Here is a 15,066-nt window from a genome sequence, read left to right as displayed (position 1 = left end):
ATGGGATTTTTGTGTTTCCACATAAATTTTTCTCACTTTAGGTTGTGGAACCCCCAGCACTTGCAAAATTGCAAACCCAACTTGACAGTATTGCCATAACTCATGATGAAAAAATACAAACATTAAACTGTGATCCTGAGGAACATAAAATCTTAATTAGAAGAATGGGGAGGGGGGGAACTCTGTATTTTCCTAGCAGCACACTGCTTTTCCAGGTTAAACCTTATCCTGCTGCTGAAATACTGCAGTGCTGGACAGAAAAGGTGCAGGTACTCAAAAATATCCATCTGTCAGAACTGAGGATGCCCCAGAGCAGCCTGACCACCCCCTCCAGCCACCCCAGGAAACGAGAAGCCTCCACAATGTCCTGGATCTTCCAGGCTTTGAGGAGACCTTGGATATAACAGAGTTTTACAGGGCTGTGACATGACTGTGAGAGGCACCTGGTTCAGTTTTAATGAAAAGACAGTTAACCCCTGGAAATCATGACCTGTTAAACCCCCAAACTACCACCTTTTACAGGTTATCCAGCAGATCCATCATTTTTTTCCTGATTACCATCATCTTTAACCTGAAATCCTGTACAATAAAGCAAACCTGGACCCTCAAAACCACTTTTACCAGATCTGTTAATTCTCAAACATTTCCAACAACCTGCAGGAACACTTTCAAGTCTCCATCCCAGAGTGGCCTCGGAAAGAAATGAGGCACTTTAGTTACAGAGAAATATTTTACTGAAGGCAAATTCACAGTTTAATACTGAAGTGGAAATATAAGTAAGAAAAATTACCTTATTGTGATTTCTAGACCATTTTAAAAGGAGACAGTTTTTCAAACAGCTCTTAACAGGGTCTCCCTGAAACTCACTTCAGGTAATCCCTGGATTTATGATCAGCTCTTTATTTTAACACACCAAGAACGCTGCCTCTTGTGGCACCCACATAATTTATTTCAGTCTATTCTTATGCAGGATATAAATATAATCCCAGATTTTCACGTGTTTTGGCAACAGGATCATTGAAGAAAATTTTACACTGTTTAAATTCATGGCTGACACCACTGATCAGCCAGAAGTGACATTCCAACTGCAAAGCTTTTACATATTCCATCTCCTAACTCCTGTACACCCACCTCCCTGCTCCCTGCCAGGAACACTGAGAGCCAAGCACTGTGTGTGAAACACAAAGTACAGGAACAAAATCACTGGAAGGGAACATTAAAGCAGAAAGCCTGGAATGGAGAGAAGAGGGAGAAGTGGATTAATGGGGCAATTACCTACTTGGGAAAGGGGAGGCTGTTTAAGAACTGGTCAGTTCTTTGTCATCTCCAGTGACCTGGAGCTCTGGCACCAACCACGACGTGGCTGCCAGGAAATTCAGGCATTCCAGTTTTGGCTCCTGAGCATAAGACAGAAATCAGCTCTCCAGTAAATATCTGTGTGTCTCCAGGTGCTGCTCAAGGTGGAAAGCTTCAGTCTGAGGGGCACTCTGGCTCTGCCACATGTTTCTCAGAAGAATAACTGCTTAATGCTTATTCTCATTTCATTCTGAAATTGAGATACGTTACTGCAATAAAATTCTCTCCTCTACCAGGATCAGAACGATGATCAATCTGCAAATTAATTTGTATTTAATATCTTGGAAACTGTTCAGCTAAATAACCAGGAGAGCACTTTACAGTGTTTCACCCAGCTCTACTGACAGGTGGAAAACCATTTCATTTTACACATAACACAGGTCTGTGGAACTTGTGTTACCCAGAAAATATTCAGCAATCCTGGATCCTAAAGGACTTCTGTATTTCTCCTTTCTGGTGTAGCACAGTTAAAAGACAGGGAGAATTGGGTAGAATTTTAAGGTTTTGTTCAGTTTCACTGTTCTATCTTTCTGTACTGTTATGATATAATGATGTAAAATAATTTTATAGCTAATAAAAAGTTCCATAAGATATTTAAACTACATACTTTATTTAACGTACTAAGTATATTAAATAATTTACTTTATTTAACATACCAAGTACATTAAACATGTAAAACACATACAATATTTGACTGGACACTCTTCAGACTTGGGAATCTCTCTCCATTTCCATTCCACAGAAGGAGAAAGTATATTCTCCCAGCTCCAACCAAGCAGCATGAGGACCATGGAAAGCCTTTAGGACAGTCTCCCATTTCAACATGCACAGATCACCTTTTAAACAAGTATTTCTAAGCACAAAACTGTTACATCACTTCATGCACACTCTACATTTGATGCAAAAATGGCTGAAATTCTATTGCAACAAAATTCCCTCTTAAGTTTTGCCACCCAGCTGTGCAGTTGAATTGTTCATTGGAAGGGACAAGATCAAAATCTGTTTCATTCCAGTGTCATTCATCTCTCCATCCCATTTCTTTCCAACCCCCTCCCAGCTGGGCCCTGCCCTGCCCACGGACCTGCTGCAGACAGGACGTCATTCCTAAACAAACTGGAGGCATCAGCACTGTCCCAGCCCAACATGGGAACCGGCCCCCAGGGACAGGGACCCGAGGGCTTCCTGGATTTTTTGAGTCTTTTTAAAAGGATGAACAGAGATTCTGCAAGATCCTTTCCAAAGCTCTACACATATTCAAGCTTTAAGCCACAGAATTCCTAACCCCCACGAAAATACTTCTTGCATCCCAGAGCAGCAAGGGGAAAATAAAGGATTGTGGTTGAGAAGTGGTTTTCTCTAGGGGTGGGGGAAGAGGGATTAAAGCCCTATTAAAGGCACATCAAAAAGCCAAGGAAACATTTCCTTCCACAAGGGAAACATTTCCAACATCTGGCCAGCGAGACCCTGCCTTACACTCTCATAACAAAACACATCCAGCTCTGTGGAGGCATCCAGATACAACATTGTCTGCTTCAAATGCAATAAAAAAATCAGCTCCTTTTTGCACAGTAAAGGGGAAATCCCCACTGAGAGCTTCAGACATCAAACTGATTTTAGACACAAATTACTCAAACGTACAATAGGAAATGTGCCATCCTTTATTTTATTTTTTACAGCAACACCACTTGGGATCAAATTCCAACACAGGAGTTTCACTGAGAAACAAGAATGGTCATTGTCTCCTCAAGCAGATCTGTAACAATCATGGGGCAAAAGGCTGATTCCATGGGGTCCCTACATGTCAGGCAGTTTGGCAGAGCAACCTGGCACGACATCAAACTCTGTTCTCCAAAGTGTGTCATTTCAGATTTAAAACCATAGAAATAAATGTCTCTATAACCCTACTTATCTTTGCACACCCAAATTTCAGGATCCTACCCACAGCACACAGTGAGCAAAGCTATAAAATATTGCTTTTCCCTGCCCCACAGTTCATGTGCCACAAAGCAGCTAAATGAACTAGTTTCAGGATGTTTCCACATGCTCAAAAGTGAAATAAAGCAAAAAGCTCTACTTAAAATCTTTTAAACCTGCACACAGTTCAGAAGTTTCACAGCTCAGCTAGAGGGCACAGTTAATTAAAACATCCAGCCTTTTGAAGCATGAATAAATTTGGTTTATAAGTAGGACTAGACCAGTAAGGGCTGAAATAGGTCCATTTAATCCTGAAAATGCTTTGTTTTGCTGTGAAAACACATCCCTGGCCTAATGGGTTTCTCCCACCTGAACACCCCCAGAGATGCTGCTGGACACCAGCACCACTATTGTCTGTGCCAGGACACAGCAGAGCAGCCCAGCCAGAGCTGGGAGCAGAGTCAGCTGGGCTCCTCAAGGACAGGCTCAAGCACTGTTCCATTTAATGGCAAACAAACACTTTTCCAGACCCCCATGGCATTCAGAATTCCTGCAATTCAAACCCAACAGTCTTGTCCTGAGGAGAATTTCTTCACAACCTCAACGTGCTATAGCCAAAATCTGATTTCTTTAAATCTGTTGGGCTGCTGCTGCTGAAGAATTGTCAGTTTTTGAAAGCCAAAATATATAGTTTATACAAACAGTTAATAAAACCAACTCCCAGGTGGTAAAAAGGTTCATTAAATGAAAGCAGGTTTACCCAATTTAGACCAACCCAATGGAAAAAGGCTCATTTGACATCAGATTTTCCTCTGCAAACCTGACAACATATTTGAAAATATTCTGACAGGATTTTCCTGAAAACATTACTATCCAAGAGGTACAAAATTGCCATTTTCAGAATCCATTCCATGCTGCCAAACTACCAGCATCTACATTTAAAGCACTATAGAACTGTGAGAGGTGACTGATGTTCTCCTCAGCACTGAGTACACAAGTCAGCCTTCCCAAACCTCTTTCTACTGAACAGATTTCATGTATCCCAACACGAGCTCCTTCATCAGGAAAAGGCTCCTGTACAAAGACAGCAGTTTTTATTTCCAGTTAAGATCCCTGAGGAGCCTCAGCCATATGTATCCACGAGAAAAAGTCTGAATTTCAGAGGTTTTATCTCTGAACTTCTGAATTTACCGTTATCTCCAACTTCCTTGGAGATAATTACAGCCTTATGACAAGGCAACAAAACTGTTACTTTAAGCACCACTTTAAAGAAAATTGTGACCAAACTGCTGTAACACTCCAGCACACAATGCAGTGCTGAACACTTCAGATGGCTGTTAATTTAATTTAATTACTCCCCTTTCCTATCCCCTCCTCCTTGAAGCAATGCTCCCAAAAATGGCTCATGTCACATCCTTTAGGTATTCCACTTAGGATTCTCAGCTCTCAAATTTTACTTCATCAAGTAAGCCTCTTGCAAATATCCAATTTAAGCTTGTGTTATCTGCTACAAGTAATTTAAACACCTGCAGATGCCCAGTGGTATTCTTCAAACACATCTTTCTAATACTTGGTCAAACTAAAAAAAAAAAAAAAAAAATTAATAAATAAAAAAAATACTTTCCACAACACTGCATCCAAATCATGAACTCAGTATTGTTAAACAGCAGTTTTCAGAAAAAAAATCTACTGCCTAAGTTTGTAAGAAAAATGTCACTTTTCAGTATATGTTCAAAGTGAAGGATTAACCCACATTTTGCAAATATCTTTTGCATCATTCTCTGTAGTCTTTGCTAGAGCAGAAAACCCTTTTCTTCAGTCAGAAAACCCTTTTCTTCAGTCAGAAAACCCTTTCCTTCAGTCAGAAAACCCTTTTCTTCAGTCAGAAGAGGTCATCCATTTTTTGAAATACCCCAGACTGTTAAGCAAACCTATCACAGACATGCAATCTTAATTCTATTAATTAGTATTTTCACTCTATTAAGACACAAATCAAAAACAGCAAGAAAACCAAATGCTTGAGAATGATAAGAAAATCATTGTTTCAGAAGTCCCAGACTGAATGCTGTGAAATGTGGAATCTAGAGGATTGAGGAAAAAAAAATAAAACACCAGAAAAATTAACATCTGCACATGAAACTGAAGCAGCATGGAATACCTGCAATAGAGAGATACCTGGATACAGCTGGAAATCTGAAATAAAACTCTGGTCCGTGCACAAACACTCCCTAGGATCTAAAAACTCCTGTTAGGGAAAACACACTAACACAGAGCATTTGTCCTCAAGAAAGCATTTGCACTCCTTCAAGCAGAAATGCAGCTGAATTCTTTACCTGCAAACCGCAGAGGGGCATCTTTGTCCAGGGCTATTAAAGGGGGGTCCAAGAGCACCGTGTTGTCATTTTCTGTAATTATGCCATGATAGGTGGTTTCAATCCATGGCTTGTGCTTGTTAACTGAAAGGAAAACAAAGTACAAAGTCAAGTTGTTTGGTAATTTCTTTTAAAAAAAAATTATTTACAATACTGATTTCAGTGTTTTCTTCTTTATTCTGAATCAGCATTTTACTAAATGAAAAAAATCTGAGACAAAATCCTGGCTAGGTATGTTCAGAAGAGCTGAGTGTCCCTGTAGGCTTTCCAAAAGTAACTCAGAGAAACTAAATTAGTTTCTAACTATGCTGGGATTTATGATGGCCCTGAAGAGCAATTCAAAAACCTTCTACCAGTGATGGGGAGCCACTGCCATCAGTGCCAAGTGTGACACCAGAAAAGCCTGCAGTCAGCACCAGAGGAGAAAAGCCCAGCCAACAGATAACACAAGGGTTTGTTTACACTCTACTGCCCTCCAACTTGGAAAACTTGGGATCCAGCTGCTGGACTACTCTGCAGAACATGAAGGCTTGCTCTGGTTTCAGCATTTTGCCCTGTATGGGGTTTTTTATGAAGAGCACAGGTGGAAAAGAGATCAAACATAAGTTATGCAGTAGTTAAGAGACAGGGAAACCCCACCAAAAACCTGCCCCTGAAAGCATCCTTCAACTCTGCACAGAACCTGCAAAGTGAGCACTTGAGCCTCTTTCCAGATGACTGGAATTCTCTGCTGCAGAGAAATTGCAGCATCTCTCCTTGTCACCTGGCAAAAAGAGTTTATTCTGGTACATCACCAAAGATGCAAGACAAAATCAGACGTTATCTAATAGGTTACCATCTACTGGGTGACAATCCAACATGAGAGTGCCTTGATTATTAAATATTTAGCTTTATGTTATGCTCCCAAAGACACATAAAGCTCACAGTCCACAAGTATATGTGGTGTAACAACTAATTCTCTTGACAGCTGAACATCCCATTTCTCCTGGTGGAAGTCTCTTCATGCTGAGGTTCCACACGTATCCATTTCACTTAAATTGTGTCAAGCAATGTATATTTGTTACTTAAAAAACCCTCTTGGGCTACTCTTGATTCGTAAATACTGTTGAGGAGCACCTTTAGATGTATAGCCAAATATTAGAAATGCTTTGTTGGAGGTTACAGCAAACACACCAGACAGCATTCAATAGGCAACATCACCCAGATTTTGGTCTTCATGAGATCAAGAACTTACAACTTATGAAATAAATGCCTGTGCAATCACAGCAAAATACACACCACAGCCAGAACACTTACACACAGCTGAGTCCCTCTCTTTCACCTCTGAAGAATTATATAAGCAGACTGTCAAGAGGCAGAGATGTAAAGCTAACCTTGACTTCTGAATCCTGCCTCTCCCACAAACTAAAATGGATTCATGTCATGTGCCACATGCTACCCAGGGGAATTAAAAACAGTGATAAAAGGACACTTCAATAAACAATTAAACCTAGAGAACTCATACAGGAAACCATAATACTCCCAATATGCTTTCATGTGCAATCTTTTACTGGTTAGCAGCAACAGCAGACAGGATATATCATCTTCATCCAGAACAATGCACCAAGGGAGGACTCACAACAAACTATTTTAATGCAAACAGTGTTTAATTGCTGCCTCGTGGTTTTACTCAATATGGCAACACACACTTTATTGCTTCCATAGGCACACTTTGAATATCCAGCACACCAAAGAGCCACTTAAATGCCAACCACATTATTGTATTTACCCAGAGAGGTTCTCTGTGCTGAACCCTCCCAGAACCTGGTGTGTCACAACAAACCTGGTGGTGCTCAAAGGCACCTCAGAGGGAAGGAAGGTGCCAGTTAACTGCTACAGCCTGAGGCTCCCATGGAAATCTGTCTGTCAGTTCAAACCTGGTCTCAAGAAAAGTGTCTCACCAACACAGCTTTGGCTTTAGGAGCACAAGGAGGTCACAGTTGTGTCATTTTCTCTCCATTCATCTGGGGCAGTTACACCCCAACTGATGAGATCTGAGTTCTTTCATGGGTTTATCTTAGTCCTTGCAAGGATCTGGTATAAAATACTAGAACAGGTTTCTGCCAGAAAAAAAAATCTCCAGCTCCATTCTAACGCTTCTGAATGTACATTACAATAAAAAAAAAATAAACTTAAAGCACTGAGAAACCTTCTCCTAATTTAGCAACCTACTAAATCCCACTACTGCTGGGTAGGGAGTTCTATAAATCCTTGAAGTACTGTAACCACATATGAACAGAATTATGAGCATGCTGAGCATCTGCAGAGTCTAGTGAACCTTCAAACAACAGGCCCAGTTGAAAGCAAAGTCATGTCCTTTTATTGTGCTGCAGACAATAAAATCATAAAGCTTAAACCCCTTTGTGTTTCGGAAGGCTAAAACATCACCAGATTTTAAAACATAAAGCTTAAATCCCTTTGTGTGTATGAAGGCTAAACATCACTGGATTTTAAAACACCAAACTTACTGCTGAATATCCAGGAAAGGTCTGTTATCCGTATTTGTGATCTACTGACTCCAGCATAACCACACACTGGAAGGAATTCTCAAGCCAGCATTTGAAATACGAGGCACAGCTCACGAGCCACACATCCCTGCTTCCCTTCAGCCCATCTGAACCAAGCACTAGTCTATCTCAGACAGTTTCAATATTATTAAATGTTGGACTCAGAAGAGGCCAAAAAATGGGAAAGGACAGTTTAATTGTCACAAAACTCCTGCAATCTCCAGAGGAAGTTGTCCAAAGCCAGACTGTTCAGTTCAAACCAAACCAGCCGGCCTATTCCAAGCTTGACACTAACAAAGTGCCCTGAGCTGTTAATCTCTTGCCATTTAACCGGGATAAACTACACTGGTTTCCTTGAAATACAATATTCACACTATCTGTAAGCGCCTCAGCTGGAATCTGCTGTAAATCCCAACGAGCATTTAATCCAGTCAAGTGGGGGAAGCTGCACTGGCACAACACAGAACGCCGACTTCTCCTCAGCTTTCAGTGGGCAGGAGGAAATTCCAAGGACAGCTGAGCATTCCGCTTTTTCCAGGTGGCAAATTGAAGGGTAAAGCTCCTGCCAGAGCCTCCCTTCTGCCAATCCTGATGGAACACTCACCCACAAGGTGAGCACCAGCCTCCTGTCCAACTCGGTTTATCCACAGACAATTGCTGTTGAGGGCACTGGTGCCTGACGGGGTGTGTGCCTCCAACACAGGGCTTTAAAACCCCGTTTGCTCCAGGAAAATGGGCTCAGTTTTTCCTGAAACAGAACACAGCAGCTTTCCTGACTGTTCTGCAGCAAAGGGAATGTGCCTCAGAGCAAGGATGCTTCCCAAGAGCAATGGCTGATGCTGCAGAATCCAATCCATCAGATAACCAGCAGCAACCTTTTCCTGCTGTTTAAAGGAATTAATGAATGCAAATGACTGTGTAACAGGGAAATGGGGTTTAGGGCTAATATGGAAACTTTAATCAGAAGCTATTAAGACAATCAGAATTAATTCAGCTCTATAATCTGAAAGCAAATATTAAAATTAAATGTACTTATCAAAGTCCTTTCTGAGGACTTCCGTTCTCTCCTTACAAGTGGTCAGCAGTTCATCTGACTTAAACTGGATCTGGCACCTACACAACTGAAGATTTAGACACACCTCAACCACAAAGGACTGTAGCTGAAAATACTTTTTCTTCTATGTAACTACTTCTAATATACAGTGCTCTTTAGCCACGTTGCATATCATCAGAATCAGATTCATGAGAAAATAAATTCTTAAGAATTAATGGGTAAAACCTGTTAAACTCAATAAGTACTACAGTTCAAAAGGCAGATGCTCAATCTAGTGATAGTAAACATAAAATACCTGTTTTTAAAATCCACCTTTGAGACTTCATGAAAAATTCAGAGGAACACTCATAAAAACAGAATTTTATTCTCTGTCAATACAGATGAACTGCACTCCATGAACTGAGTAAACAGTCCTTTACTCCTGTCCTGAAGGTCTGACAAAAATTGATTACTGTACATCTTTTCTTTAATCGTCTTCCTCTTGATGCCAGAGATCACAAGGATACCTTTCACCGAGGCAGTAAGAACTCTGAGATATGTCTTACCTTGAATATTCATGATTTCGTACTGTTCTGATGAAATTTCAAGCAATATCATTAAAAGAACAAGTTTGTGTTGTACATAACTAGAGAAAAACACAGCCCAGCCAAGTGGTAAAGATCTACACAATAAAATCTGCCCTCTCCACCCTGAAAGTAAAGTTGAATAAGAGAGGGCGTAGCATGGCCTGATTACAATGTGTGTTCTGTCCTGCCCAGCACTCCCAGCTCTGCCTCCATTCTCCAGGAGAAGAGGCTGAGGATTAACTCTGGATATAAACAACTTCAAATGTGTATCAGTGGCAATGAAAGGATTTACTGTGTTTGTTTATTTAATTGGGTCTTCTCATACCTAGAATTTTATCAGAAGTCATCGCCCACAACCAGGATAACAACGGGATAAAATCAAACACAAGTTCTGCTTGAAAGCTGAGTTTCTTGATAGCACAGAGCTTTTCTTATCTCTGGCATGGGGTTCCAAGACAAACTACCATTTCCATTAGTGGGAAAACTCCAGCAGCAACAAAATATAGGAGGGTGAATCCAGGAGATTCACTCGGAATCTCCAGGAGATGCCCCAGGAGAAGGGCTGGGTGTGGGCAGGGACATCCACCAACATCAACCTCTGGGGTTCCCAGCTGAAGGAAAATCAGGTGGTTCAAACTCATCCCACAACTTCAGATCCCTATCTTGGACTCTCTGCCACAGTTAAGGAGCACAACTGCTGTACCCTGGAGCACAAGGTAATGTTTATAAATTATCAGATGCCTACAGTCTGTACAACTAACACCAATTCTCCAAACGCCATATGCAAACTGTGAGAATTCAACAGGTTTTATTATGTTTTTTGCAGGGAAAAAAAATCTCTGGTTTATCACCACTTACAGAAAGTTTCTTGTTCTACATTGACCCAGTTGCCTAAATCTGATGTTATTTGTACAAAGGCACATGGAAGTTTTGCTATGAGCCCGATGAAACTAAGGGACATGTAAAGAACTGATTATAAACTATTTGCAATTTTTATTATCCACAACATTCAGTTGTGCCAAAGACCTTAAACAGAGGATATACCAACCAAATTTCAATTTGGATAAAAGCCTGGCAGGGAAAACAAAGATCCCACCACAAAACAGTTTAAATAGGATTAAGACAACAAAGCCTTAATTTTTCAAGTGAAATTTAAAATGTTTTACACCAAACAGAAGACTCAAATAGAAAACATAAGCCCCTAACTATAAACATTAAATTAATAAACGTTATCTTAAATTTTGCTAATTACAGCACGAGAGTGGAAATCCTTTACTTTCTAACTGTTGTCATATTTATACACTTCACTCCCTGAAAGGAAACAGGATTTACAAACACAGCCAACATCATCTCGGTGTAGCTGGCACTTCTGGCTCTACTTGTTGACTCCATTTAAAAACCAGGGAAACCCGCTGGGAGCAGGAGCTGCAACTTGTTTTCAATGGGATACAAAGCAAGTGAGATGAGACCTAATGCTACAAACAAAGGACAGACAGACAGTTCTTCAAAGGCACTGAGGTTTCCAATAATCCTTCCCAAAGGCTCCTAAGGAGGTTTAGTCCCTGTTGAAGCCAATAGGAGTCAATCAGTACAAATCAAATGAATTAGAGAGCAAAACAAGATTTATTTAGGATGAAGGTTTCCAACTCACTAAACTCCCCCATGTTTTGAGGTATCACTTCTGTCTTGGCCAATAGTGATAATTCTACAAGACATATGGCCCTTAATGCCATAAACCACATTTCAGAGAGACTTCTCCAAATAAAACTTTAGAGAATGAGATAAGGCTCAGAAAAATGGTAGAAGCGCTTTTTATTCAGAGAACATTAATGACTGCACAAGGTTTTTTTCTCCTCTGCAGAACTGTTTCAGAGCCACAAGCCACTAAGCTATCCCATATTGGGTTTTCATGGCAGGAAATGCTGCTTTACCCAGAATACCAGAGTTCTGAGTTACGGGATGTTCACATTATGCTGAGCTGTGGCCTGACCTGGGTTTAACTTCATCCCTCCTGACTTCCATGAGAATGGCAAGTCCACAAGCTCAGCTTCTGCCCTTCTCCTCAAAAACAACTGTTTGCAACAATCTCAAACTGGTGATTTTGATACATTTTTTAGGCCTAGAAAACTTTCTATGGATGAATTTTCCTGCTAACTTGGCACAACCTGCAGCCCAGTAATATGGGAGAACTAGCACAAGAGTATTCCAAACACACAAAGCAAACCATGTTTGCCCAAATCATTTCTCCCCCATTTCAGTTTCCACAGCAGTGTATTATTTTAAATAATATACACAGAAGAAGAGATTAAAACTGTTTGCATGAACAGATGCCTGTATATAATGTTTTCCCAATCACTGTGTACCAGAGAAAGGTCTAGCACTGGTTAATTCTGTCTCTTCTCAGTGGTCTCTTACTTTCATAAATACTTGGAGAGTAAAAAAAAAATACAGGCCCCATAAATAGCCAAACTGTCTTTTCATAATGCTTTGGGCAGTGTTACATTTCCTTGCCTCTAGGAAGGAGATAGAAACCTAATCTCCAGCCCTGTATTATAAAGGCTGTTCCTGTGTCAAAGAAACATCTGCAGTAAGACTGTGGTAGTAACAAAGTGGTTTGTGGTTTGGATTTAAGACATTCACAGCACCACATAACTTCCTGAAACATCACAGATCAGCAAAGCTCCCTCAAGATTTTCATCAATACCCCTCCTAAATGATAGTAAATTGGAAGGGCCCCAAGGCAGAGGTCTAGCTACCTGGTCAGGAACTGTGGAAGCAGCAGCCATCACTGCCTTCTCCTCTGGAAACTCCCTCCATTCCACTCCCCATCCAGCTCTGGTGAGAAACATCCAAATGCTTCGCCCTCACAAACACTGAATGCACTGCAGCTGCTGCTTTCCTACTGCAACCTTAGCCCAACAAGCTTAGAAATATTTGGGTCAACTTGACCAACTACAAAATAAATTCAGGTGAATTAAGAGTCCTGCATCAGCCGGAGTAGAAGATGCCTCTTCAGAACCTGAAACCACTCTGTGCACCCCTTAACTAGAGGTCAGGCAGCTCACACCTGTCTTTTGTGCAAGATCACATTCCCCAAACGCTGCTTCCATTCCTTTCCATCATCAAAAAAGAAATCACTTTTCACTCCCTGTTCCAGCCACAGGAATAGCAAGACTGGAGAGCAGAACCCACCACTCTGGTGTTTCCTTCCCAGCCCATTACTAAACCAAGCACAGTTCCGTTTTCACCACTTGCAATAGATCTCAGCAACCCCAGTAACAAGGACTTTTAAAGGCACAGACGAAAGAGATGAAGCTGTACTTGAAAAAAAAAATGGACCTGACAACACAGCACAAAATGGAAAGCTTACCAAAAAAGCTTCCAAACAAATGCCTCTCCTACCAATGGGGAAATGAAACAGAGTTACTCCCGTAGGTTTCCAGGTGTTCTCCAGAGTTTGCTTGTCGCTAAATGCATCTTCACCTAACATTATTAACAGGCCTACCTACAGCAGCCAGAACGTCACAGGGACTGAGGCAACTGCACACCCTAAGCCAAACCAGACCTCATTCTGTAACTCAGTTACGTGTGCTGAAGTTTAACAGATCAGGACCTGCAGTCCAGCAGCTCTGTAGATTTGACTGAAAGCAGGTACAGGCTGTAACAAGCTGCAAAAGAGCAGCCCTAACAGAGCTGCCCTGGGTAAGGCTGCCTAAATTCACCATTTCCAAGCACATACCAGCTTTCTTTGAAAATGGTTGTTGATGTTAGTTTTATTCCTAATTTCAAAGGACGGAAAAGCCCAGCAATTCAGTGACACTGTGCTTCTGTACTGGTGTGGTAAACGCCAGTTTATTTAATGGTTCCGGGAAGCGCTTGTGAATAGGTTGTACTTAAAGAGATCTTAGACAGGTAAATGATGGCCACTGCCTGAACAGCTGGCAGAGGACTTACTACAGCAGCAGCTTCTGGATCCCACACGGGGAAACCGCAGCAAGATGTGCCTTTAACGAGCTGGGTTTTACATGACGAACTTCCCTTCAATGTATTTACAAGCCGTTTTACGGCCGCGCTTCCAACCCACGCTCCGATTCAACGCCAAGACCTCCGATCTCATCACAGGAGACCGGCCGAGCCCTGCAGGAGCGGCACCCCCGGAGCCAGGGGTAACCTTCAGGTGGGGAAACGTCCCCGAGCCTCTCGCTGAGCCGTGCTCGGGAGCAGCCCCGCAATGCGTATGATGCTGCTGCTGCTGCTCCTCGGGATAATCAATAGCCACAAGGCCGCGTTCGCACCGCCGAACCCTCAAGGTCTGGCCAAGGTACCGGCTCCGGCTCGGCCGCGGGCCGGGCAGCCCGAGGGGGGCTCTCCGGGTGGGTTTTATCCGCCTCGCCCGGCCCCGCTCCGGCCGGGTCTGCCCGCGGGACCCTCCCGGCAACAAGTGCCGCCCCCCGCCCGCCGCGGGCCCCGTTATGTAACGGGCGGGCACAGCACCGAGCGCGGCCCCCGCCGGGCCGGGGGGCTCCGGGCGCAGGTGAGTGCGGAGGACGAGCCGCCATCCCCCCCGTTCCCTCTGCAGGTGCAATGGCCGCGGCGGGGTCACCCCCGCGCCATCCTCCCCCCTCCATCCCTCCCTCCCGCCCCTGCGCTCCCTCCCGCCCCTGCGCTCCCTCCCCCGCGCACGGAGCCAAGGACACCGTCCGTCCCCTCGCCCGCGGCGCAGCCCCGGGGGGAGCCGGACCTGCCTCGCCCGCCCGCCCGCCCGCGGCGGCGTTACCTCGGGCGGCCCCGGCTGCTCCGCAGAGCAGCGCGGCGAGCAGCAGCAGCGGGCAGGCGGCGGGGGCCGGCATGGCAGCGCCGAGCGGCGACACGGGCGGCGCGGAGCGGGGACGGCAGCGCGCAGCCCCGGCTGGCGCCCCCGCTGGTCCGGGCTCCGCTGTGCGCCGGGCGGAGGGCTCGGCTCGGCCCCGCGCAGGAGGAGGAGGAGGAGGAGGAGGAAGCGGAGGAGGAGGGAGGAGAAGCGCTGCGCGGCCCCGCTCCGCTGCCGTCCCTCCCCTCCCTCCCCCGCCCGCCCCGCCGGCGGCGCCTAAAATGGCGGCCGGGCCCGCGCCGGGGACCAGGCGGGGGAGGGAGCGAACCAACGGCGCGGGGCGGCGGGGGGGGGGGGTCCGGGAGAGCCCATTGCGAACCCCCGCGGGCTGCGGCGCGACCCCGCCCCCGCCCCGCCCCGCGGGCGGCTGAGGGCGCTGAGGGCACTG

At 44.0% G+C, this 15,066-nt stretch overlaps 1 protein-coding gene across 4 annotated transcripts in view; it reads right to left on the bottom strand.

Moving 5' to 3' along the window:
- The window catches only part of CLSTN1 (calsyntenin 1), a 37,993-nt gene extending 23,157 nt beyond the window's left edge, over positions 1 to 14,836 (bottom strand). For 3 of the 4 annotated variants that reach the window (XM_032708800.1, XM_032708802.1, XM_032708803.1), the window contains exons 1-2: positions 14,586 to 14,836; positions 5,604 to 5,726 (exon numbers count right to left, since the gene is read on the bottom strand). In XM_032708800.1, coding sequence (XP_032564691.1) covers positions 5,604 to 5,726; positions 14,586 to 14,658 — 196 coding nt within the window. In that variant the 5' untranslated portion in view covers positions 14,659 to 14,836. The remainder of the gene's footprint in view (positions 1 to 5,603; positions 5,727 to 14,585) is intronic. The other variant, XM_032708801.1, reaches the window with a different exon arrangement.
- Between the last annotated feature and the right edge of the window lie 230 nt (positions 14,837 to 15,066).

This window comes from Chiroxiphia lanceolata, chromosome 22 (genome assembly GCF_009829145.1).
Source record: "Chiroxiphia lanceolata isolate bChiLan1 chromosome 22, bChiLan1.pri, whole genome shotgun sequence".
Classification (NCBI taxonomy): Eukaryota; Metazoa; Chordata; class Aves; order Passeriformes; family Pipridae; genus Chiroxiphia; species Chiroxiphia lanceolata.
Note: the sequence above shows the minus strand (reverse complement) of the source record. Positions and strands in the feature narration are given on the sequence as shown.